Here is a 27,053-nt window from a genome sequence, read left to right on the forward strand (position 1 = left end):
AAATATGAACTTTAATTACAATTGAAATAGTAATGGAAAGTCATTAGCCAGAAAGTGTAATAGTTGCTCGGATTAAACATTTACATTTGAAAATATTGTACAAATTTAAGGCAAATTACCCACGTTTTTAATTTTAGTACAACTTTTTGAAAAATCTAACAAAATCCACTAGAATTTTTATTAATGCCCAAAAGAATACCCCAGACTTTCTGGCAATTATGAAAAAAAAAACTTAAATTAATATCATTGCAATATCAAATTAAATAAATTTGTATATTTTTGTGGGTGAGTAAAGCGGGGAAAATTGAATTTACATTTGGTTTGGCGGAAAGTTACGCAGTGCAAATATTTGCATGATATGGCAATCAATTTAAATGTTTTATGACTCACTGCTGCTCCCATTTCGTTGCTGCATTTGGCCTGTCTACGTTTTTATCTAATTATTGGATATTGAGCTCGGCACTAGCGCACTGTACACTGCACATTATTTGATTATTCATTAATTTATTAAAAGAGCCGAAGCCAGCGCCAGCCGCTGGCGCCACATAGATTACTCATTCCCATAATAGTATTTGTGATACACTTATTTGTTTTTTATTTTTTACTTTGCTTCGGTAATGCCATAATTATGTTTAATTTTTGTATTTACACATATCCTATAGTAAATTTTGATTTTGTTAAATATACACATTAAATGGTAATCAATTAGCTTACACAAAGTATTTTTCTATATTTACAATGCTTTACAATGGCTTTGGGGCGGAGGGAGGATGTTGGATATATAATCCAGAAGGGGATTTTTTATATTTTCATTAACAGTATTTAATGAAGATATTAATACATTTTTTTGCAGATTAATAAGTAGAGCAAGTAAATAATACCAAAGTAATGCAGGTTTTTTTTTTTGTTTATTTTAAACGTATAAAGGTAGAGAAATAATTTTATAAAAAATAAAGCATAAATAAAATCTTTAAAATATTTATAAATAACAGTTAAGGAATATTATATTAAAATTAATACAGGTAAAATAAAATCATTAGTGCTTTAAAACTAAACAAAAAGAAATTAAACGTTTAAATTTTGATTCGATTTTTTTGTGTGTGTTTTTTTAAATAGCTTACTTTAAATGCTTCAAGTAAAAAAGAATAAAGGATAATAGTTCTATTATATTTATACAAGTAAACAAAACACCTGGAGTTTATAAAAAATGTATAAATATTTAAGGTTTCAATTGATTCTGAATTTGAAATGGATTGATTGCAAGTGAGACCATTGTGCTGCATTGTTTTTAATTTATTTATATTTATTTTTCTTTTTTTGTTTTGATTACAAGTTTAAAACTGACATCCTAAATGGCTGATTAGCCAACACTCTCGAAGAACCATTCACTCGCTCAACCATTTTTACTCACTCGCACTCTCACATTTAATGTGTGGCTTTAAATTACTCTACTTAGTTGGTGTGGTTGCTGCCGCCGTTCGATCATCTGTGACAGGACCTCTTGGCCAGGACCTGACCGGAGCAGGCCTGGCGACAGCTCTTGACCGCTGGACACCGCTTCCTCGTTGTCGCCGTCGCCGCTGCTGTGGTTGCTGATGCTGTATCACTTTCACTGGCTGCCATCTGTGATCCTGTCGAGGATGACCGAGGAGTTGATGGCAAGGACGCTGGCAGGACGGCGCTGCACTGGCGACTGTAGCAAAGGACAAGGCCCAGCAGCAGGACAATTGTCAGCCAATTGTACTGACAACCGGATGAGCCAGTTTGCATCGCCTCCGGATGTTCACCTGAAATTATGGCCCGAACTAATTTCAACTTTATTGCATTGTCTTGAGCTTACATGTTAAATTTGTACACGGTAAAATGGGGGAAGTGCACCGAGAGAAAAGGGGAGTTATCAGTTGTAAAGGTTTAAGGATAGTTGATATAGATTTTTATATAAAATAATGTTTGATTATAAGACTTGAAAGGGGATTTGAATAGGAAATACTAGTATTAAAGTTATCTTCGATTTGTATTATTTCTTTCAGTGTCTAGGTAGCGGTAAATAAAAGCCAGAGTTCACTTAGACAAGTACAGCCTCAAGTCCAAGTTGTATCCGTGTTTGCAGTATCTGTATCCTTATGACTCCTCGAGTCAGCGTGCCGTAACAAAATTGACCGTCTTTATTTGTTGCGCTCTGTTTGGCCTCTCGCACAAGTGTTTGTATGTCCCGTTGTTTGTATTGGTACATAAATATTTAATTAATGCTGCAGTGTTTAGTTTTCGGGCCAAAGGAGCCAGGGGAAATCGTCAGACATTTGTGATTTCAGCCTCGACAAACTCGGTGTCAGTCGAAGCGTATGAAATATTTAATCATCAAACTGCCGACGACCACCGAATAATTAGCTAATTTCTCTCCAGCCTTTGTGCCAGTAGCTATGGTCATTAATAAATTGATTTGCCAGATGATTTATCTGCAGTTCAACCGGACACAATGTAACCGTTTAATTGCCGAAATGAATAGGCCCTGTTAACACACACGTATTGTATATATCCTGGGGGGCGGAGTATCCTGGAGGCTCTTCAAAGCCGTAAGTGTGGGCACGCGATGGCCGGAAAACGAGTGCATAAATAACACAAAACAATTGCCCATCTGCCGTAACACCTTAAGTCCTTCAAGGATTCACAAAAACACACACAGACACTAGCATGTATCAATGGCAATTGATTGAGTTGAATTTTTCAAGCAATTAACTTTGGCACTTGAGTCCAACTCTACAACTCTACAATGTGCAAACACACAGAAATCCCTGTTTCCCAATGATGTAATACAAGGGCGAATGCGTCGTATGCGTGATGTCAGCGAATGGGTTGCGATGCTGTAATACACGGCGTATGCGTGATGTGGGAATAGGTTCGTTACACCAGAGATGTAAACAGATTGCGTGGGTCGTGGCTCAATTCAAATTCGTTTGCAACAAGAGAAGGATGGCCAATAAATTTCGGATGCCGCATATATCGCCTAGTTGCCTAGTTTTCGCAGAGGCTTTAGACACAAACATATCACGCATACGCCTCGGTGGTGGCTCGTTGCGGCACAAGACAATGTATATTTGTTGACAGCCCCGGAATTATTAATAACGTACGTGGCGCACATAATTCATCATCAGGACAGAGTGAACCCGCAGACCTTTAGCTCCTCCTTGGTCTTCCCTCCTCCCCAGACGACGCTGCATAACTTAAATATCCCAAGGGCTCGAGAGTACGGCTGTGAAAACACAAGTCACAAGCCGGCTTAGCCAAACAAAAGGCGAATAAAGTGCACAGAAATTCTGGTAAGATGGAACGGGGAAATAAAAAAAAAAAAATTGTTGGTCCAACCACCAAAAAAAAAAAAAAAAGCTGAAATGGTAACTGAAATATGCAAAATTAGCGCTGATGGATTTTCAGGAAGGAAGCTGGTCATGGAAGGATGCTGCTAAGCAACTACCAAGTTCCAGACTCAAGCACACACACACACACACACAAAGCGTAAGAGAGAGAAAGAGAATTGGAGCCCAAGGACGAAGGACTCGGTGCAAGTTGCTGGCTGCATGCACGTAGTTTCGAGTGTTTTTACGAGCAGCTTTGCATACTTTGGCAGTATTTTCACATTTTCTTAAACGCGCTTTGTTTGTGCAGTTTATGCCGGATGGCAGATGACAGCCACTCGTTCAGCATTCAGTGTTCAGTGTTCAGTGCTCAGTGCACTTTGCGAGTGTCTAAAGCCTCTGAAGAGCGACATAAAGCTGCGATTTGGCTTCGCTAAGAGCCATTCAATTAGGCCACAATTGCCATCCCCTCCTCTTACCCTCGCTCACACTTGATGCGATTTCTTTCCTCTGCCCAAATGAATTACACAGTTCATTAGCGCGATTGTTTCGTGCTCAATTGAGCCAGTAAATATTAAATAATTTCCATTATCAAGTGCAAACAAGGCCAAAAGTACCAGGAATGCTTTTGATTGCCATTAATTTGTGATTTACATGCCGGAGAGTCATTTGGAAGCAGAGTGCCGAGTCTATTAATTAACAACAATGTGAATTAAGAGTAGACAAAGCTGGCTTTTGGCTAAGATTAGGTTGGATTTTCTGAGAGTACTTGAAATTTGAAAATTGGGAATTATTTTTTCCCCCTTTTTTAATTATTAAAATGTTTATAACAAACTGAAAGTTTACTTAGTTATAGGAGTTTTTCAAGTAAATGTGAGAGAGAAGTTTTCTCTCTTAAAACTCTTTAATAAAATAACAACAAGCTAACAAAAAAGGTCAAACAAATTCCAAATAAATTAGAAACAAAAGTACAAACACAATATGCAAATCATAAACATTCAAAAACAACAATTTGATTCAACTGCAATATCCACAAAAATTAAGAGATTTATACTTGTAGGCCTTCACATTTGGTGAAACTCAATAGAAAATCTTTCTAAAGAACACAACACAAATGTTAATTGACATAGAAACATGCTTGAATATTCTTCTTATTTCCAATACATCTTATATATTGTTTCAGATTTCACAAACAATAAAACAGACATGTTCTTTAATACCTTAAAATCATTGAATGATTAAAAACCTCTTCATTTTTATTTTCAAAAGCTTTCTGGTGCCTGCCAACCGAGAATTGTTTATTCTGTTTGTTGCAATTTATGGGGCCTTAGTTTTTACGGAAATGGAGGGTTAAATGTCCTGCTCCGCTCGAGCAGCTGAATCCTTGGGCTTGGTCTATTGTTACACTTTTCGTGCTTTTCAATTATGCATTAAACTATCGCATATATATCGCAGTGGGTTATAAAAACGCTTTGCTCCTGCTGCCTGACACTGTGCACATCCGGCTTGGCCATGATAAGCATTTTACGGGCTTTATCGCCGAACACGGAATGGGGTCTGAAGTTGGTTGTATGGGGAGTGTGGAGAGAGGAGTCCGGAGTCCAAAGTCAGGAGTCAGGCTGGTCGTTTCGTTGAGGTGGCACTGCATTCCGCGGAGTCGCTTTTAATACTCTTTCAGAGGGGATAATTCTTGCAACACGAGGTTTATGATTTCATTTTCTTTTCTACAAAAATCTGAGACTCAGGAGATCTTGGGAAATAATTCTAATAAATATTTAAATATATATTTAATATATATTTTATATTTTATATTTTATTAAAAGGTTTTTATAAGAAATATAAATAAAATAGTAAATTTCTGTTTTATTTTCAGAGCAACAATTTTGTTATAATAAAAAGTTTGTACCTATACTTTTTCCACAAATAATCTTTAAATAAATATTCAAAAATAAATATAAAATATTTATTTTAAGCTTGTTATAGTTCCTTTTTCTTAATTATTTGCCCTGTCAGGGTATTTTATGCTCCTGCATCCTGCTAGCAGAACTTGCCTTCCTTTTTATTTTCCACTTTGCTGCAAGTTTATAAATAAAATGTGCATATGTGACACTCGTGCACGCAACGCCGCTGGCAAGGAGTTGTTGGTGAACGGAAAACGGGGCGTGGCACCGAATACCAGAGCGCGAACAAAAACCGGAAGCCATGCAAACCCAATCCTCTCCCCCGCCCCCTGCTTACGACTTTTCCCGCCAAAAAGCTCGCCTGTTTTATTATTGTTTTTGCCACACATTGCGGCCTGAACTAAAAGTTCTGCCTCGCCTTTCGCGCTTGTTTTTCATCCTCTGCGTTGACATCTACGTCGCTGTCATTAATTTTAAGCTGCACGCTTTTTGGGCGGCCGCCGAGTCCAAATTACGATTTAGCCTGGCAAAAACCAGCAACTCCCACATTTGCATTCTGAATTTCGGAATTTACCTAAGCTCTCTGCGCTGCCGTGGGGCACAAATTTTGTTGGCGAAATTGAGCAGAAAGTTTTCGCCATTTCAGTGATTTTCATACAATGCAAATGCTTGAGTTAAGGCTTTGCCAAGTATGACATATTTATTAGTGTTGGGAAGTTGTGTTTATCGTAGGTAAACTTGGGGTAAAATATTTATAACATTTTACAAATCTGTGGCTGTATATAAATAAGAAAATAAAATAATAAATGTAAATTAATAAATGTAAACTAATAAATATGAATATAAACTAATAAATAAGAGATTTTGAGAATGTTACCAAGATATTACTAGGCGTTTTAATTGATTTTAGCTACTTAGAAATGACTCATATTTATTTAAAAAAAGTTGTTATTAAAGAAATATCCTCTAGAATATTTTCCAAGGTCTCTTTTGTGGTATATGCATTTTAATTTAATTTTTTTTTTAGCAAACTAAAGAAAATAAGCCACCTTAAGGGATTTTAAACTCTTAAAACTGCCAGGCAGTTTCCTTAAGTTCGCAAAATCTCTGGAAATTTATCAATAATAAACATAAATAATAAAATATAAATTACACAAGTAAATAATCACCGATTTTTTTAATAAAATGCTCATCTTACTGTGTATTTAACTTGCTTTTAGCAATTTATAAATGTTTCAAATTTATTTAAACAGAATAATATTAAAAGAACACTCTTAAAAATATTTACCAAAGTTTCTTTTTTATTTTTATAATCCTTAGACATTTTTTATGCAACAAATTAGAGACAATAAAAAGATTTCAAGGCCCTATAGCATTTTTACCACCCATCATTGCCAGGCAGTTTTCCTGGTAAACTCTGTCTGCTGTTGCCTTTTATCGACATTGCCCTAAAACTATAAGAAAATCCCATTCAACGACAACGAGTGCAGGTGGAAAATATCTTGCTTGGTCACAAAACTTTCCCAAAAACTCCACCAATTCTGTTTTAATCAGTTAAAATGCCTGTCTAAGCCGTATAATAGGGAATGAGTCTCAGTGTCTCAGCATTTCTCATTCAAAATTTAATTTAAAAGTTTGCATTTTCATTTTATTACAAATATACAGACACACAAATGTATGTATGTTTGTCTGCTGTTGTATTTTCTTGTAGATTTCGTTTTGATTTTATTTGGCAGAAAACTATTTGGAAAAGTTTTGAATTTAATGCGCAAATACGTATTATGGGAGGGCATATACATATACTTGGATGTACATATATATATATATATGTATATATATATATATTTAGCTTTATCTGGGTAGATGTCACCGAGTGACAGTCGTCCGGCATTTGTCTGACTGTAATACATTCTAACAATATTGTCGTTTGGCGCAGCTTTTGTACCCCGCCTCGTCTCGCTGAGTTTAGTTCAGTTTCAGTTTGGAAAGTTTCTGCACTGCCTGCCTGGCTGAAATAATAATTGAATGTCACTTGAACGACAAGTTGGTGCTTCAGTCGAGAAAAAACCGAGTAGAAGGCAGTATACCGAGTCCGAATCCGAATCCGATTCGGAACCCGGCGGGAAAACTACCAAACAATTTTGTCAAAGTGACAAAATGCCGAACGAAGAGGCAGGCGGCAGCTAGCCAAAAAACTTGTTTTCACTGGCTTAGCCAAAAGTCTGTCTTACAGATATATACATATAGAAATATATATGTATTTTATCAGCGGTTTTGCTTTTGGCTTTCGGCTTTGTTGAAGCTACGGGCTACAAGGGAATTTTTGGGGGAATTTCAATTGAATTTTGAGCTGCTCTCAAGGGGAATTTTTAATTGAGCGCAGGCAAATCTCTTGGCCCAAAAGCAGACCATAGACCGCATGCACATAGTTTCGTCGTCAGTTTTTAGCCAAAAAGGCCAGGCCAGAAATCTAAGCCAAAGCCAGAGCGAAAGCCAAAAGCTGTAACCACATTTTAAGTCTCCCGAAAGCGACTCATATAAATCACGAATGAATTAAGTGTGGCCTGACCTGTTACCACTGCTTTTCCCTTGGATTTCCCGTGCTCTTTGTAGCTTCTCATTTCTTTTTCTTTTCTTTTTGGGTTTTTTCGCCCTGAGTTTTTGTGTTTTCCTCCCCATTCGTTTTTCTTTGATAAACTTGAGACGTGCGTCCTTGCAGATGTATAAACGTGTGGGTGACTTACTGTTTGCGTAAGTCAAGACCCACAACAAGGATGTGGCATCGAGTCTGGAGGAGCAGCAGGATGCCAGGAGGCCAGGCTGCCCTTTTGCCGTTCGTCATTTGAGTCATTGCGGTCAAGGCGCCTTTGTCTCCCATCTCCTTCGTTGTCTCCTCCGACTCCGGTTTAATATGTGGCCGGCTGTTTTAATGCCTTATTTGCACGTGCTGACGTTTATCTCGGCTCCCAGGAACACAACTCAACACAAGATACTCGTATATTCGCAGCCAGCCGTTAGCCGTTGGATTATCGGGCCAAAAAAGTTTTCGGCCAGGCCAAGAGAGGCGAAATAGAAATGCGGTAACTGTGGAAATGGAAATGGAGCCCGAAGTTGGTAGACCAAAAAGAGGAGATTACCAAACAAATTGTCCTCCTAATGTGACGCACTCAAAGCGGAATGGTGTGATGCAGGTTTGGAGGTAGAAACAAATATATATTTTACTCAGGATGTACTTAAAAAATATTCCTAATATTTATATTTCTTTATAAATGTCATGATTTTAACCCTCTAGTGCCCAAATTTTTTTTTTCAAAATAAAAATTATTTTTGGAATTAGTATGTATCAAAAGTGAATGTTTGTTTTGGAAAAAATTTTACTTTTGCTCGGATCGAGTTTTATATGACTAAAACCTTGGACCGCATGAAGGCAGTTCTGGGAAGATAGGCCAACAAAAAATTAGGTAAAAATTTTTTTTTGTTTAAATGTTTATTATAAATGTCATTGAGACTGTCAGCAACACAGTACAATTTTTTTTTCTAATGTTTTTCCAATTTTTAAAAAAAGTATTTACATGTTGTATTTCCTACAAAATAATTATTTTGTCCGATTTGCACAAATTTTCAACTTCAAATGAATACAGCAGCTTGCGCTAGCTCTAGTATGTATTCCAAACGCAACGAACTTAATTTTTGGACTTTCCTGAATTAGAAAAAACGGAAAACCGTGTGAAAAGAAATAAAAATAATAAAATAACGGTGTTTTAAACATTGCCCGTTTAGAGGCGGTCTTGGGCACTAGAGGGTTAATATTTATTTATTTATTTACTTAAAATTAATTAATTATTACCAAAATGTATATGAAATTGTCACCAATTATTGACCTTGAATTGAATAGTAAATATAAATTACATTTGTATAACCCAGAATTTGATTTATTACTTATAAAAATCAATTAATCTTAAAAGTGTATATTAAATATTTAAATAATATTATTTTCTGTTTTTTTAAGATTTTTAAAATATTTTTAAAATGAGGACAATATTTACTTATTATTTTTCTATTTCAAATACTTCAAATAATTTAAATATTAAGAATTTAACTCTAGTAAAGTAACTTTTAAATATTCCCAAGTAAACTTCTATCCTTTATTTTCTGTGTAAGAAGGACATTGCACATGCCACCACATGCTACGATGCAAAACTTGGTCTTTTAATGAAATTAATTGAACACTGCAGGAACCACTGCCATTCAGATATATCTGGGGCTATAGCAATCCATGTGCTGGCCCACGCAATTTGGCAACTGTTTGCTGATTTGTTGGGACGTTGATGCACATTAGGCCACGTTTTCTCCGAAAATTTCGCCCAAGGAAAGTGAGGGGAGTGGATGCGGCCATGTGCGTCCTTGACAACGCCTTAGCCTTAGCCTTTGCCATTGCCATTGGCCTGGTCTTTGAGTTGGTCGGAGCACACACATGTGGCGTTGCCGGGGAAAGTTTGTCTATGCAGCGGCCCAACGCCTTCGAGGTGCTCTAGTATTAGTAGTTTTAGTAGTAGTCCTGTACGAGTCCTGTGGCCCCGTGTGTCGGTATGTGTTGACCTATCAGTTTACGTGCCATTTAGCACTCAATTAAATTCGCACAGCGCAAACACACAGGAAACACCCGAACCAAGAACATTTAAGTAAATGTGCGCTCATCAGCAAGGAGCTGGAAGCAAGGACTGCCAGCTGAAAAAGGATTTGCAGTGGCAGTCCAATCATTGCCGCTCTGCTCAGGCTATTAATCAAGGCAGTGAGCATTTGTTGAAAGCAATTTATTTCGTTATCGAATGGTTTTGCCCGGGTGAACAGAGACAGGACGAGAGAGCTGGCTCCTAAAAATTATGCAAGCCAAGCGAAATGAGGACCTTGGGTTGCAGTTTCCGAAATTTTTGAGTCGTCCCCCTGGGAGACCTCAATAGAGCTGTCAGCTCGTGTCATATTCAGAGAGAGAGAGTGTGCGTTTGTTTGCTCTAATTAAAATGAGTGTGTGAAGAGGCTGCTTCAGAGGCCATAATTTATAGTTATCGATTGACCAAATATTTTATTATTTAAATTGAGATGGCTGCCGGCTGTTTGGATTTCAATTTCTACTTCTTGGATACTTTTTAGCTGGCTAACTGACAAGCTGCTAAGTGCAGATAAGGCCCGTTGCCTGATTTATCTGTCAGGCTTTTATCAAACTGCAACCAGAGACAGGGGCTAGGCTAGCAGGTCAAATATCAAGTGGGGCTTATTGATTTTTGACGCTTGATTAAACAACCAAAACGGGGGAAGCCCAAACCAGAAGCACACACAAAAGGAAACAGAAACAGAAACAGAAAGCTTAAATGGGGAATGTGAAATCTGAACGCGCTTTGCAATTGAGTTTCATCATCGTGGCCATTACAACAAGCAGTCGGCAATCCAATTATGTTCCTGATTCTGGCCGCAACTTCTGCAGACTCCTGCTGATTGGCCGCCTGAGTGACTGACTGACTCACTGACTCGCTGACTGACTGACTGACTGATTGGCTGGCTGAGTGCCTAAATGATTGCCAAATTAGCCAAAAGTGCACTTAGCATTAAGCCTGGGCTGTGCTGTGGGGATGGCAGTGGCAAGATTAGCCTATTTGATTCATTAAATGCCTGCCTTTGAGGGACTTTCCCTTGTCTTTTTTTTTGTTGTTCTGTTCTTGTAAAACTTGAAATACAATTTGAAACCATTATTATTCAGCAGCTTCTTCTCGGTAACCAGATCCCTGCCCAGCCTTTTCATTATCGAACATTTTTAAGGCAATTTTAAATTCAAGCCTCCGGTGGGGCAGGACACACAACCTGCAAGAACCTTCTGTCCACTTAAATTTTAGTTAAAGTTTATGCTGTCAATGTGCGCACCATTGAAACCTGAAACGGTGACAATTTTCGGGGCAGAGAGGCAACTTCACCGTTTGCCGTAACAATATGTTGCGGGCGGAATCCACCTCACTCGGCGCTCGCTTGCAGCCTCTGCTCGTATTTTGTGTGAGTGTGGCAACTTTTGTGAACCAAACTTGCCAACTTGTACACGGAGAGAAATGAATGAAGAACTTAGTATTAAAGGTTCAAATTCTAGGAATTTTTTAAAGTATATTCTGGACTTTGAATACATTTGACTTAATTTTCAATATATATTTTCAGAATAAACAAACTTCAAATGGATACCTAAATCTTTCTCCCTCTGCAAGGGCTTTAGAGTATATATCCTGGTCGTTTCTGCATTTACCTGTGTGCGTGCCGCCTCAAGTGCGCTATAAGTAGACCCGTTGTATCCTGTATCTATCTGCCATATCCCCATGCCTTTTGGATCTGTGTGAAAGCGTCTAGTTACAGAATTTTGTGGTAAGTAAAACATTGCAGCCCGGGACTACAGTAGAGTCGAGTTACATGACACTCACACACATACGGATGAGAGAAACCCGGGGAAAGCCAGGCAACTAACCCGCACAAGTTGCATTCTGGGTCATCTTTGGACAGGCCTCCGGGGAACAGCGAGGTCCGCATCCCGTAAAAGTGGCTCCAACACGGATGCACGTAGCCACACATCGGAGTATATATATGGTACAAGTACGAGTACCAGTTACGAGCATCGCTGCGGTGCACCTCAAATATTATTACTAGCATTCTTACCGATATTGCCGTGTACAGGACAGGACGCTACAACCCACCCACCCACACATCGGTGAGGGGAGTAGCCGCTGCCACTTGCATGCCAACTGGACATGTATTAAGGCCAACTTCAACTTGTTATCGTCGGACAAGCCGCAGGCCACACCAAAACGAGGGGTTGGGGTATGCCGATTGAACCATCGGAGAATGGCATGCTGGGAATTCGTTCGCGGATCGAACTTTTTTATTTCAAGGACTCACTCAAAAAATGTAGCCATGAATTTTCATAGCAACTATAATGGGTTTTATGAAATAATATGTTATGTGCTGGGGCTTTTCAAGGCTTACGAAGCTAAAGTGAAATTAATTGAAAGCGATTTAATGGGAAACTGAAATTTATGGCATATTTATAGTATTTTTCAGGTAATAGCTATTCCTTGTCTTACGAGACAATAAAGTTTTCTACTTAAATTGAAAGAGAGAAATGTATATAAACCTTAAATGCGATTTCCCAGGTAAACGTAACGAAATTGATTGCATAAAGTCTTGGTGGTGGTTAAAGCGGCAACATGATGACATATTTACGAAACCCGAGTGAGTGCAGCGACATAATGAAATATGGCGGAATATGCAGTGCAAAATGTTGAAATACAATTATCACACAAGTGTGTATACACATACATCCAAGGAAAGGCAAGCATTTTTATTTAATTCTGTTGCAGGGCGGCATTTGTTGTTGCTTTGCGAAGCGCTCTTCAAAAACTTTGTGCAGTACACGCAGTCGAGCGCTTAATTTGCAACATTTCTTTGTCACAGGCACAAGAACAAAAAGGGCAGGAGGAGGGACAACGAACGCGGCAACGAGTGCGGCAATAACAGCCACTGCTGTTCACGGCAACAACCACGCTGTTGCTGGCTGGAAACACGCCTTAAAGGACGACGACTACAGCGACAACGACAGCGGCGGAAGCTCGCACATTGTAAATAAGATGTAATAATTTTAAAACGCAAAAACCTAACAAAAAGGAGCACAAGGATGCTGCGCGAAAGGAAGAGAGGCTTTTTTTAAATACTATTCGCAGGGGTTGCATGCATGTCTGAGTACGAAAAAAATGTATAAAAAAGCTGGAAACAAGTGGCAGGGATTAGCTGCGAAACGAAGCTGCAAATACCCTAGGAAATTTGTTCTCAGATTTGTAATTGTCCTTTAAGGATTAGCTTTTTGTTGTTACAAAAACAAATTAATTGTTGAAGTATTTAGGTAACAAAGAGATAGAGATAACACCTTTTAAATTAATGGTTTTTTAGCTTTGTAAATAAAATCTGTTGCTCTTTTATTAAATAACCAGGTTTTCCCTTTCTCTTATCATTACATTTATCACAAATTTATTTCTGTTGATGATTTTTAAGTACTTTTCCCCTAAATCCTTTTTCAAGTGAGTGTATAGAAAATAAAAACCCTTTTAAGCAGCGAGTGGAAGGACGCATCATTGGCGCACAGACACAATGCATGTTGCAATTGACAGCGGAATGGCAGGCAAAAGGAGCAGCAGCAGCTGCTCTCACAGATGCACACACACACACGTCGAAGAAAAGCGAGGCAACTGGGAAAAGGCAAGGAAAACCAGCCAGAAAAGCTCCTAGATCTAGTAGCAGTAGCAGGAGCTGGAGCAGCTGCTGCTCGTGGCCAAAAAACCGTTTCGTAATTAAGTGCTGCCGGCAGAGTGTGGCTGGAGCATGCTCCTCGGAGCGTGTGTGTGTGTGTGCGTGCACTTGGCTATTGGTTGCGGGTAATGAGTGCCCCCAGGAATATGTGGGCGTGGTCTGGTGCAGGCAACCACCCATCAGGAAAGATACCTCTGCTTAGCCATTTGTTTGCTTATTTAAGTTTGAGTTTTTCCTATATTATTTCAACTTTAAATTGGAAATTTCTTTGCTTCATTACCAACTTTGTGTCTTTCTCAATTAAGGAGTTTTGGTTTTGCTGCATTTTCTAAACTTAAAACCAGTCCTGAAATGAAAAGTTGCAATGGGTTAAATTGGGAGATCTGTGGTGACATTTCGAATCGAGGAGGGAGGTGTTTTTGGAAGGAATTTTTACAACAAAAGTAGAGGGTTAACTTTTCAATGATTACGCCAAGACTAGACTTGGGAAAGGACCAAGAAATGGCTAACAAATCGATCTTTCTTTTGCGAGGATATGAAATATAAATGGGATCGTACATCAATTCAGGATTGAAATATATTAAAATATATTAATAAATATAGCACCAGCCTAACTAATTCCTCAGCTTTTGCTCTCCTCCTTCGTATCCCTCCTACACTCAAGGGAAATTTACAAAAAAAGGATACCCCGCCACACACATTAATGCGCGTGGATAAGCCCCACTGTACATGTATGTGAATGTCCCATTTAGTTTAAAAGTAAGCACCGCCCAACGAAGCTCGCATACAAAAACATTTCGAGGCAAACGAGGAAAAAGTGTGCAGAGCTTTTTTAGTTAGCACCGAGCGTTTATTTTCAATTTGCTAGCGAATTATTCGCACATCCCCTTGGTCACACACACGCACACACATAATCACGTACGTACGTATACGTCCGTGCAAATGGCCTCGCCCTTAGCCATTGTTTAAGCCGGCTGCTATATTTTAAGGTTATTTGCAGACCCCGGACCGCGGCCTTTCTGCAGCCATTCTCCTCGCCTTTTTTCCAGCATTTTCCTAGCATTTTCTACAACTGTTAGCATTTCTTGCTGCCTTCTGGTGGCCTGTTCTTATTCCGCTGGCGGCGTTAAGCAGCTTAGCAAAGCGCTGCCAACGGACATAAATTAAAATGGCCAGCGCTGCTTTCCGTTTTGTTTCCTTTTTCTACCGCTGCATCCGCTCTCCCACACACACACACATGCACAGTGGAAACACATACAGCTAGGACACACACAGACACACCTTACTGGCACTCGTTTTGTTCATTTGCGTGGCAAACAAATCGCTCGAGCGGCAACAAATTGAGTTTCTTTATGATGTCCCATTTGGCGTGTGCAGGTGTGCGGATCACTCGTCCCATATGAACAGGAGCGGTCAAGAAAATAGCATCAGGAAAGGTGTGGCAGAATAGTAGAATCAGGGAACAATTTCAAGGTCTTTAAGATTATTTTGAACATTAATTTATGGCATTGCAAGTCATGTAATTCCAAAGGAACAGTATTAATTTAAATTTTAAATATTTTAAATTCTGTTTTACTTATTTTTTTTAGCAGTTTCTTTTAGTTTTTAGGTTTAAGAATTTAACATTTTCATATATAGTAATAAAATTATGTATTAACTATTACAAAAAAGTCAAAGAAAGATTTTAGGGACTCTTAAGCATCATTTCGTTACGCATCTTATTTGTATAATCATCAATCAGCATATTAATTTTATTTACAGTACGAAAATTTTTTGTAGTTTTAAGTTTTTCTAGATTTTAGTTTCTATAAAAAATAATTTCGTTACGCATTTTCTTTTTGCATTGTTATTTCTTATTTAATTTTATTTCCTTTATCTATAGTAAGACAAATAATTTAAAAAAATATATAACAAGACAATTTTAATGCTAAAAAGTAATAGTAAATAGTAAAAGTAAGTTAATACTTGAGTTTTTAGTTAACCTTTAGCATTTTTTGTGAGTTATCTTATTTGAATTCTCATTAATTTATTTCCTTAGCTTATAGAAAAAAGAAACATAAATCCAAAATAATTAATAAATTTAAAAAAATATATATATAGTATTCAAAATCTTTCTAATAACCTAAAGTTTTACCTTAACTAACCTATTATTTCACCCCCAACTGTGCCGTCTTATTTGCGGATTGGTATAAATGCCCGCGTGGGTAGGGGATTTTTGGGACAGTTTGCGAGATGATTTTTCATTGCGCCCTTTTTCGGCTGTGACTTTTCTTTTTCCCCACCTTAGCGACTGTCGACTGCCATCTGTTTTGGCCACCGGCGAATAATTTCTTATATCAATCACAATTAATTATGCAAGCTAGCGGAGCGTATGTGTGTGTGTCTGGATGGGTGTCCTGCTGTCTAACCTTTAAATGATAGACGTCCCGACATTTTTCCTTATTAGATTATTCATGCCAAGGTGCGCCGACATCGGCGATAGGGTTGCCATCCCTCCCGGGCACAAAGTGTAATTTCACGGTGGCAATAACTGCTGCGGCTTTTACTGCATATTCGCATTTACTGGGTGTATATATATATATATAGGGGTTTTTCCTGCCACACACACACTTGAGCGCAAAGCGCTGCTCGAGCTGCCAAGCAATTTTGACCAAGGCGGCGGGAAAGGAATTTCCATTACGCCGGAAAAGAAAATACAAATAAATTTGAAGCTTTGAGGGAGACGAACTAAGGATACCTTTGAGTTTTTTCGGAAGGAGTTTGATGTTTGAGAAGGAACATTTTTGAGGAATTTTTCTTAGTAAAATTAGGTTTTAGGCTCTTGGAAGGTTTTATAAGTTTAGTCTGAAAATTACAAATAAACTCTAGAGTTTTCTAATAAAAATAAAAATATAACAGAAAATAGCTAAATTTCAAGATTAATTTTCTCCTAAACTAAGTACATATTTTTATGTTAATATAAAATGTAGTTCCCTTTTTTAAGTATCTGTAACCTGCACTCCCTTACACCCTTGATACCCATTAGCTATGCATTATAAAAAAAATACGCGAGACAGCAGCAAGCGCGTAATGAAGTGAAAATTGTCCTTAAGCATCAATTTGCAGCGGCGACGAGGACGACGAGGATGTCGATGAGATCCTTTCGCTGCTGTCCCTGCTGCTGTTGCTGCTACTGCTGCGGTTGGCGGTTTACCAGGATAATTTGATGCTTGCCGATGCGCGATAAATATAATTTGTTGCACGTCATGTGTATTAACTTTTTGCAGACACTGTCTGTCGCAGATCCTTGGGGGGCCAAAAGAGGAGCGTAGGTATTCCCATTATGCAGCTATTTACACTCGCCATGTGTGCGCCTTGCTGACCCCCGCCCGCAAGTTGTAATTAAAATTGCATAGCTAAATTGATTATGTACATAATACAGCCATTTGCCACCTTTTTTTTAGCCCCAAAAGGGGGATGATAGTATCTGTAGTTGGCGGTAAGTAATTTTCCAGCGGGTCGCCAGAGTTTGGCCAAGTGGAAATTTTTAATTAAAAGCAAATGCTTTTCAGTTTGACTAAAATTTCTGTATCATGCCCGGAACCCGAAACGCTTGTGGTGCAAGATTGCGGCGGAGCTTCGCTCCTTTGACACCGCCCTGGTTTTTGCTTTTGCGTGCTGTTTTTTTTTTTCCATTCAAGTTTCACATTGCCGCCGGAGGGAACCTTCAATTAAGCAACTGACCGCCAAAAGTTCACTTTCACCTTGGCAAAAAAAAAGAAGGAAATCCTCTGACAGAGCAGCGCTGGATTATGGCTTTCAATCTGGACAAGATTGCAGTCTGCCAGCGGCGGCAAAAACATAAGCATTTGTTTGTGCAACACAATGACCCGGCATCCTCTGCATCCTGCCTGCATCCTGGCACCCGTCATATACGTTGTCACGTGGGATGCATACTGGCAGCCGGCAAAAATATGAAGAGCCAGCCGGAGAGCCCAACTCTGCATGTTTCAATTTTGAATATGTTGCACGTTTTTCTGCACTGTCTTTTCCTCGCGGAAAAGTGGCGGCAAAAACCCGGCAATGCACTCGTGGAAAAATAGAAATAAAATGGAGAGCATGCATCACTGCGTCATCGGGGTAGGGTACTGTGCCCGTCCAGGTAATAAACAGGTGAACACGCGCTCTGGACAGGATGCGAAGGAGGAGCTGGGGAATCAATCTGGGGAAAAACTCAAAAAGAGTTCATATTTCATTTTCAGTTTTTGTTTTTTTCCCGTGGAATCAAAGGGTAAATAGAGATGGATCTCCCATTTAATTATAGATACGACAAGATAGCAGTTATTCGAAACGTTTTGCAAAACATTTGAAAGGAAAGGCGGGTTTTTAGCTGGAAAAAATGTAGCTTCATTGGGATTTTTGAGGTAGGGGTTTTAGGAAAATATCCTAGAAAACTTTGAAGTGTCTAGTTTTTCAGAGTGTTAAATTATTTCAATGGTTTGATGGGAGCTTTGTGAGATGTTTATAGAAAAGTGTCAAGAAAAAAATATTTAAAAATAAAAATCAAGGTTTCAAGATCATTAAATAATTCTTATAATTCTGCTTCTAAATTTTAGGGATTTAATATTTGATTTATTTTGTAATATTACTTAATTTTTATGATTTATTGTGCTTTTTACAGCTCTCTTTAGCCGGAAATTTACGGAAATATATTTAAAATAATTGCAAATTTTATTGGTTCTGCAGAAAGTAGGACACACAAAATATTGAAAGAAGCATATGCAAAACATTCTTAAGATAAAGACATATCAACACAAGGTATTTCCTTCGAGCGAAAGCACATTTCTACAACAATTTCCTGGCAAAGTGACTCAAAGAAATTCCTAGGATAGCTGATGAATATAAATTAGAATTGAAGTTTATTGTTTTTCTGACAGCCCTTTAGCCTGAATTTGTCTACCTTCCCTTTGTATGTGTCAGCATGAGATGGAATATTAAATGAAATGGGTGTGCCAGTGTGTGTTTTCAATAACATGCGAGTGGCTGTGCATTTCATAATTGAATTGCGAGCATAAATTGGCATTTAATTAATAAAGCAAATGCAATTTTTGGCACTCCCGACAGGAGACGTAAATAGTCTCCAACAAAATAACGAAATATCCCCAAATAAACACCAACTGGGTCCTGTCTGGCGGGGACAAATAACCATTTACCAGCCTGTCAGGACATAATCTGCGGGGAAGAGTGCGGCCAGTGCTTTTCGGTTCGTCTAGAATAATCAAAGCGACCAGCAAATGAATGTGTCACCTGTGCAAAAGGGCCCAGATCCGGCCACCACATATCGCAATAAAGCCAAAGGCAAAAGGCGAAAGGCAGTGCCGGCAGGACCAGGAACAGAAACAGCAACACCACTGCCAAAAACATCATCATCCCAAAACAAGGCTGCCAGCAGCAAATTGAGGCATACGAGCGAGCCATTCAAATATAAAAGCGCACATATGTACAAAAATGTATATGTTTCGGGGAGGTGTCGAAATTAAAGTTTATGCCTGGAGTGTTCATGAATTTGTAGGTTGTGAACGGAAATAAACATAAAAACATAAAGAAAATAAGCCCTAAAGAAGGAGAAATGTTTGTTAAAGCTGGGAATAAAGTTATTTTAATACTAATTTCTATAATTTGTTGTTATAATTGAAAGGAAGTTCTTTTGCTATAACTTTAAGGCCCTTCTTCCAACTGACAACTTAACAAATAGTTACAGACACATTTCTAGAACTTCTAGCCTCCTTCCCTTCTTAAGACCAACAGTTCTAGTCTTAATATTTTCCCTCTCTGTAGCTTCGTTTCTATTAGAGCCTGGAAATGTCATTAGAAGGGGAGTAAATATACGTTAGCACCTGATGTGCTGGCTTAACTCTGTTAATATGCTGCCCAGACGACACAGGGAAAAGGGAATTCGCAAAGGGGATCAGCGCATAAATGGACACACTAGAGGCAGGAGGACCAAGGACCACGGACCAAGGACTAGCATATTAAGCAAGTCGCTTAGTGGCCAGCGGAAATGCTACGGCAAACGGAAGTCCACCACGAGTCCTATCCAGGAGCTCACCGACATTACTCGGCTGGTTGGCCAGGCCAAGTCCATGGCAATGACATTTACTATACACTCCAGCTCCACTTGCTGTTCGACTGAATGATTGATGCCTTTTATTCGTTTTCACAATTTGCGCAAAAACTTGATTTTCAAATCACATTCGTTAAAGTCCCCAGGGCAGGATCGGGGGCCAGGAATGGGGATGGGATTGAGTGGGTATTGGGACTGGCAGCGATGGGAATTGAACGGAATGCAGACATTAATGCCAAAGCCAACATTATGCCATGACCGGTGGTGGCTCGTGTCATGTGACAAATTTGGAATTGACAAAATACCCGTACTCGTCGATGAAAAATGTTCACCCCGAGAGAGGGAGAGAGACTACGCTGGATAATCGACATTTTTTCCACCATTTTCCCCCTTTTTGTTCTCTGTATGTTTTTTTTTTCTGGTGTCCTGACTGCCTGGTTTCGGGTTGTCATAATTGAGTTTTGCGATGTCCTCAATTGGAATTCTAGTGTCTGGGCAAAAAAATTGAGTTCAAGCGGCTACTTAAACCCACCCAAAAACACATACATAGCGGGACACAGGGGCAAAATCGAAATTGAAAATGAAAATTTAATTAAATTTTGATATCCGTTTTGGCCATAAATGAGTTCAGCTGTAATTTCGGCAGCCAGTTGGCAGTTGTTGTGTTTTCGGGGTGAGACCCGGACTCGGACTCGATCTCTGTGGGGTCACATTAAAACTTGATTTCAATTGAAAATTCAAATGGGTTTTGCAAGAGAGAAGGGCAAGAGAGAGACCGAAGTGCAACCGACCAGATACGGCATTGATACAGGGGGCCAATATGCTGGGAAAGTCATCCCATGGACACACAAAGGACACACGGCATCCTTTGAGATTAGCCCTGGCAGATTGCAAGAGCTGCTTTCATACTTTTGCCCAGTGACCTGGAGTGTCCTGCCAGACTTTCGATTAGTTTGTATACCCATCAAGGCAGCTACTTGGTTGCAAGCTCATTTCCCACACCCAATAACTTTTATTTTCCACAGCCAAGTTTATGGGGCGTTGCTTCCAATTGAATCTTGTCAAGTGCAAAGGCACTAATTTAAATTTATACATTTTCTATTATGAAAGATTATAGAAAGTAAATTACTCCGCCCTACCCAGGCCAGTTTTGATATATTTGCCACTGGTTTCGGTTGGTCTTCGGAGAGCGATTAACATAAATAATTAGATTTGGGTCAAGTCGGGCGGCAATAACGTGGCCAAAACAAAACAATTGCCTGGCCAGCCAACTGAACACTTTCGGCTTAATAGTGCATCGGCTTAGCCTGACCTCAAAATACACACACGTGTCCAGAACAATACGTTTTTCCATGAAATTAGCTTTTGGCATAAATCTTTCGTAAATATTGTGAGGGGGAGAGGAGGCCTACCAAGAGGAACCTGCTTGCACTGAGGTGAAAAATTTAGAATAACTGCCTGAGTTTATTTAAATTTATATATTTTATTTCTAAGGAAACCTTTCACTGGATTCTAGGTTGGTTTAATTTTATTTAAAGTCTTGTTGGAGAGGCTTAACTTATAGTTGTTGCTAGAGTAGTCTTATAACTTATAACTTTCCCAGAAAATATATAGATTTTAGCAAAGAAAATATGTCAAAGGAAGCAACCATATTACTCATATTTTTCCCAGGAAAGAATACAAATAAGTAATAGGTCAAACCTAAGAGATCCTGCTTTGCAAATTTTACTTTATAGAAATCATATCCAGCAATATTCAACCCTACTTTAAGAAACACAACTTCATTATCTTATTATTTTGAATTAAATTTCTTAAATTATATATTTTTTCTCTCTGCATCTGGGAACCAGGTGTGTGCTGCGTGTGTGTGTGTGAGTTAAGTAGCCGTAGTTTACACGCCTGTAGCCCAGTCCACCATTTTTCTTTTGGCCCGTGTGTGGTGCGGGTGGGTGTGCGGCCTGCGGTTGTTGCGGCTGCAGCTGACCCCTCAACCCACCATTCGCCACCCACCTGACCACAGCCCAGATATCGCCTGGCAACGAAATTAATCTCGTAAAATGTGCCAAAGTAAAAATGCAAAAATACAAAAAAAAAAAGTAAAGAAAGCGAAAGAAACACAAGAAAACAAAGGAAGTGTAACTATGACACCCCAAAGTCGGCCCAAAGCCACCCAAAAGCAACCTCCTCCTCCACATATGTCACGGCAAAGTTTCGTATGCTGCTGCTCATGTAATTTATCAGTAAATTAAGCAATTTATTTTATTTATTCCATTACGTAAATCATGCAATTTGGCCCGATTTCATCATAGGTCGAAGGCAGCAATTTTCTGCCAACGGCAGCGATTTCTGTCCAGGATTTACATGCCGTTCAGCCTGGCAGCTCCAAGTTGTTTTTACCTACACGCTTTGGTAATTTTATTAAAATCACTTCGAGTGCCGAGGAGATGGAATTCGCTTCTCGGGGACTCTGGCACGCAGTGCGCCCATAAAACCAAACATAATGGGCACCAAACTCAAACACCAGAGGAGAGCCCAAAGACCCAGCACAAACCAAAGACCCAACCCAAAACCCATAGGATATCCGCCCACGTACGCATATGCGTCAAAAACTTGGCTAGAAAATGTATGAATCTAATAAACAAAAGCCGTATATTATTAGCTGCGGATTTGTTTGCCGTTTCCCCCCCTTTTACGGCAACGAAGGAGTTATCCCGGGCTACACTTATGAGCTGGCTCATAAGGATGTTCTCTCGGCGCTCGACTACGGCTGTGGCCAACAGCGGGGATGCTCTGTGGTCGCAGGATATATGTATATTCTCCTGGTTTTTCCCCCTCCTTTTGGCCATTTTCCTACTTGGCTTCTGCTGCTGTTCAACATGGCACAAATTATGTTAGTCGGCAATCTCCGAGGATTGACTATGCATGAAGCGAAATCTACCAAGTCAGGGAACAACTCGCACACGAAAATGTTATCATAACTTATGAGTAAAGTTTTTCCTACCATTAGTTTATAGGAAATACACTGAAGGCAGTCTAGGGTTAATCATAGGAAAATATAAGGAGATTAGATATTTGTTTTTAGATTTGAGTCCATGAACTTGAGTTCTTGATAATTATTTATTTACAATTTAGCAAAGAGAAAGCCAACCTTATACCTCATTATCGCTTCCAATATAGGAACCTTTATTTATTTAAGATTTTTATTTACTTATTTTCATTAGAATCCTCTTTAAATACCCCTCTTTCTCTCACTGTACTTGTCGCCGCCTATCAACAAACAGGCATCATTGCCATTTAAATACATACATCTCGCCTGTGCAATTTGCTGTAGATTGTATTAAATTTTCTTGCCGGAATGCCAAACTAGCTGCAACAACAACAACAACAGTGCGTCACATTCGCATAGCCCCATTCCAGCTACGGAATGGCGAGAACGCCACCGGAAGTGTTGGCTTTTGTATGCTGCCTCTAATGCACAGACTAATGGAGCAGCAATGGAGGAAAGGTGGACAGTTTGCTGGATTCTCCGTGTGTGGAACTCGAGCTCTCACACTAGCGGCAGTTGTACACGTACTCACGATTAGAGGCGAAAGATAGGTAAGACGCATACCTGAGATATGCACTGTGAAAAAAAAGCATAAAAGGGAGATATTTGTGAAGAAATCTAAAAATAATGGTCGAAGTTTTGCTAGTTAACATCTTTGTAGTAGAGAAAACTTCTTAGTCTCCTGGTCAACAGACCTTCTGCTTTCTTACTATTTGCTTACTTAACTTTAAGTCAAATTTCCTGATAGTTTATTAATTAATTTCCTTTTATAATGATTACATTTTCTGATTGTTTATTCTCCAGCTAGCTAACATCCTTTAAGTCCTCCTGAAAGTTAACCTTATGCGACTTAACTTCCTGGTAGCTCTCTTCTTGTTAGGTACTACTTATCCTTCTGTTGTATAACCTCCTTGTAGTTCATCTTCTGGTAATTAACCTTGTGCTTAGTAACATTCTATTACATATCGTTTGCCTGAGTAACTTTATGCTAGTTAACCTAAATTTTTAAAATTTATATATATATATATATATATATTGAAGATTTAAAATAAATCTAGAATAAAAGTCAATTACAAATCTTTTACAACAGTGCAGACCGGGGGGGTTAGCAGCTTTCGAATTGGACTCGGACACGGTCTATGGTTATAGGAGTCCGGAGCAAAGTCCGGGATCAGGAGGTCCTGCACACTCAGTCGGCGGTGCGCACAAATACAAGCGCGCAAACAATGAAACGAAATTTTTGCGCTACGGCATCCTTAAGGCGCAATGTAATTTCCTGTGACAAAATACAAAGCTAATCTCCAGCACACAACGTTGTCGGGACACACGGAGTGGAATAAATTCGCCATCCTGCGAAACTTGACTAAAGGATTTTGGCGTGGCGTCTCTCTCTCTCTCCATCTTTCTGTCCTTTTCTGTTTGCACGGCGACTTCGATACGTGCAGCCAGCGGGACGGAGGATTCAGGTCAAGGCTTTAACTTCTCACACTTTCCTTGATCCTGCCGAGAGTCGTTTGCCATTTGATGAGCAGCCAACAAAAGCGCCACACAAATAGTCCTCGTAGCCAAAGAAATTTCAAACTGGCGAAAATAAATCGAAACTCGAACTTTATTCCCGGGGATTTGTGCTAGCCTCCTATACATTCGTTGGGATCAGATGGCAGGACATTTGTCGTGACACGGCCAGGGATTCCGTTTGATTTCTCAAGTGTAAACTGCGAGGCAGCCGGTTCTTGTCCGTCGCCCAAATATCAATATGCCCGGCCACGACTCACCTTGGCATCAGCCGTAATTGAATGGAGTCGAGGTGGCTGGTAGGTGGCAGGTGGCAGCTGGAAACCCCTACACCGAGGCAGAAACTCATCCTGCCAGGCTGTCTCCTTGCTGGCAAATGCATCGAAATCATTAGCGCAAATAGGGCAAACAACCTGTTTAGGCATTCCGACGACGCACCGAGCCTGGACATAGTCCGCATCCGCATCCGCACGGCGTCCTGATTTACCCAATTGTTGCCTGATTGACGGGCACATCCAGTGCACTTGCACCGTGGTCTTTGGCTGTGGTTTCCATATCCAATTTAATGGGGATCTCCCTCTCTCTCTGTAGGCCCCTATTGAATTCTAACTAATGTGGTGTGGCTGGGCAGGAATATCCAGTTGAGCTTTGCATTCCCAAGGCAAATGCTCCGCATATCCTGTTTCTGACAGCTCGCCGTCGCTCCGGTCGAAACCACGCAAAACTTTACTAAACGGGGAAAGGATACTAAAATCATAAGCATACTCTCAATTTAGGTTCTTTAAACATATAATATACATTATTTAATTACAAATAGATAGAATTTACTTAGAAATGACAATTTGATATAGAAAAGGAGTTCGATGAGTTTTTTATTCATTTTTAAAGTAAATTAACTTAAGTTTATTGTATTCTACTTTACAATTTCCTCTCAGCATTTGATAGACAGGCATTTAAAGAACTTCCTAACGATTCCAGCAATGTGTAGTACATAACTGACCACTGCTCAGGATTCCCGCTCACACAGAAACTGACATTCGAGGACGAAGTGCAGAAAAAGCTGGGTTAGGCTCTCATCACCCGCTCAAAACCATGGTGATCCATGCATAACTTGCTCTGAATGAGTCTGTGCTTGGGAAGGACGAAACTGGCCAAGGGGCTGCTGATGATGCTGCCAAATGGACAATTGGCAGGAACGTTTCTCGAAGCCAAATTCGGAGCTGCGTTTTGTTTGCCTGTCACAACATGAGGCCCTTGTTTGTGCCATTAACGCTTCAATTCGAATGGCCTTCGACCCACTCCGACACATTGTGTGTCCGAAGGTCGCATCCGAAATTCCATTTCGATTCCGACGGGATCCATATATAGATAATCTGACTTTTATCCAGATTACGCTTGTGTAAAGCAGCAGTCCAAACACCATAAAGGACAACAAACAAGTTGACCAACAAAAGGCATTCGCTCGACAACATATTTCGGATTTGTTAATCCGCTCTACAAATTTGTTTTCAATAACCTTAATGGCTTTGTCGTTAAGCTTTTGCCAGCACAAAAAAGGACAATAGTTTTTCCAGAGCTAATCTAGGCCAAAAACTGGTTTTTATGAACAAAATAAGCTGAGATTTTGTTTTTTTCGGTAAGAAATTTTAGTCCAGCTCTATTTTATATTAATAAAAGTTGCAATTATTTTTTATGATTTGGATTTCTGGTTCTGTTTTAAATGTATTTTATATTTATTGTTATTTTCTTTGCATCATTTTGATGGAAAAGATAATAACTTTTTAATGAAACAATATTTCAAAGTATTTTAAGTTGGTTTTTTTTCAGGAAAATAAATCTTTAAACCATTTTAAGAATCCTGTAGGGGTTTTAAAATTATGAAAAATAACATAATAATGTCCAAGTAGACTTATTTTATTGATTTTTGTTAAGTTTTCCCTTTAAATTTAGAATTTCTTTGTACATTTTTTTTTGATTTACCGCTGCAAAAGCTAAACATATCTACCAACGTTGCGTTTAGAACATCCGGAAAAGTGGAAACTCGTATATCCCATGACCATTTTGTGTTTTTCCACGGGGAGCACGGCCTTTGGCTCGTTTGTGTACGGTTGGCGCTGTTGCTTCATTATTTTGTTTGTTAACCCACTATCGCCCGAACGAAGCACCTGGCTGTTGGATGCTGTATGCTGGATGTTAGAAGCCCCGAATTTCTCTTCACGTTTCCCCCCCCCCCATTTTACACCCCGCTTTTCCGCGCTTTTCTGCTGTTTTCTATTTCTATGCATTCATGCATAATGGCTGGCAAACGTTTACAATGGCAACAGCATGGATTTCCGCACGTTACCATTTGCGGTCCATTTGCGGCAAACGCTGGGCGACGACGGCAGTGGGTTAAGGCTGGTGTGGGTGTGGGTGGGGCAGGCGGGGTCACCATGGTGCTGTTAGCATGATTGAAAAACGTGCCCCCTTCATTTCCTTTTCCGGTCGATCCCCTCCTCTCTCTGGCATCCGCAACCTAAACCCTCCTTCTCCGTTAAAGTTAAAATTCTATAGGATTCGTTGGCATTGTCGGGATTCAGTATTGTTGTTGTTGTTGTTGCTACTGCTGGGATTTGTTGATGTTGCTGTCTCTGGCCTTTACAATTACGTAATTTATTTTAACTGTGTCAAATCCACGCCGATCGACAGCGATTATGCTGGCAAATTGCAACAATTCCTTTTGCCAGTCCCACTCGCAATTTGTAAATGTCGCCGGCATCCGTCTTTGTCTCAGTGCGTACACAGAGAGAAAATTCGAGATACTT

General features: G+C 39.4%; 1 protein-coding gene and 1 long non-coding RNA gene across 5 annotated transcripts in view; one reads left to right on the forward strand and one right to left on the reverse strand.

The window, feature by feature from the left end:
• Positions 1-1,361: 1,361 nt before the first annotated feature.
• Positions 1,362-27,053, reverse strand: part of dpr6 (defective proboscis extension response 6) — a 102,318-nt gene continuing 76,626 nt past the window's right edge. The window contains exon 7 of one of the 2 annotated variants that reach the window (XM_070286100.1): positions 1,362-1,787. In XM_070286100.1, coding sequence (XP_070142201.1) covers positions 1,483-1,787 — 305 coding nt within the window. In that variant the 3' untranslated portion in view covers positions 1,362-1,482. Of the gene's footprint in view, positions 1,806-27,053 lie in introns of both variants that reach the window. The other variant, XM_070286099.1, reaches the window with a different exon arrangement.
• On the forward strand, positions 11,415-13,221 carry LOC108078646 (uncharacterized). 3 transcript variants are annotated; one of them, XR_011445016.1, is made up of 4 exons: positions 11,415-11,653; positions 11,960-12,343; positions 12,436-12,585; positions 12,643-13,219. It is a non-coding gene; the product is annotated as an uncharacterized lncRNA (long non-coding RNA). The 3 variants fall into 3 exon arrangements; XR_011445015.1 differs by having other exon boundaries at positions 11,415-12,343; positions 12,436-12,613; positions 12,737-13,221; XR_001770834.3 differs by having other exon boundaries at positions 11,415-12,343; positions 12,643-13,221.

Source organism: Drosophila kikkawai, chromosome 3L (assembly GCF_030179895.1).
Source record: "Drosophila kikkawai strain 14028-0561.14 chromosome 3L, DkikHiC1v2, whole genome shotgun sequence".
Lineage (NCBI taxonomy): Eukaryota > Metazoa > Arthropoda > Insecta > Diptera > Drosophilidae > Drosophila > Drosophila kikkawai.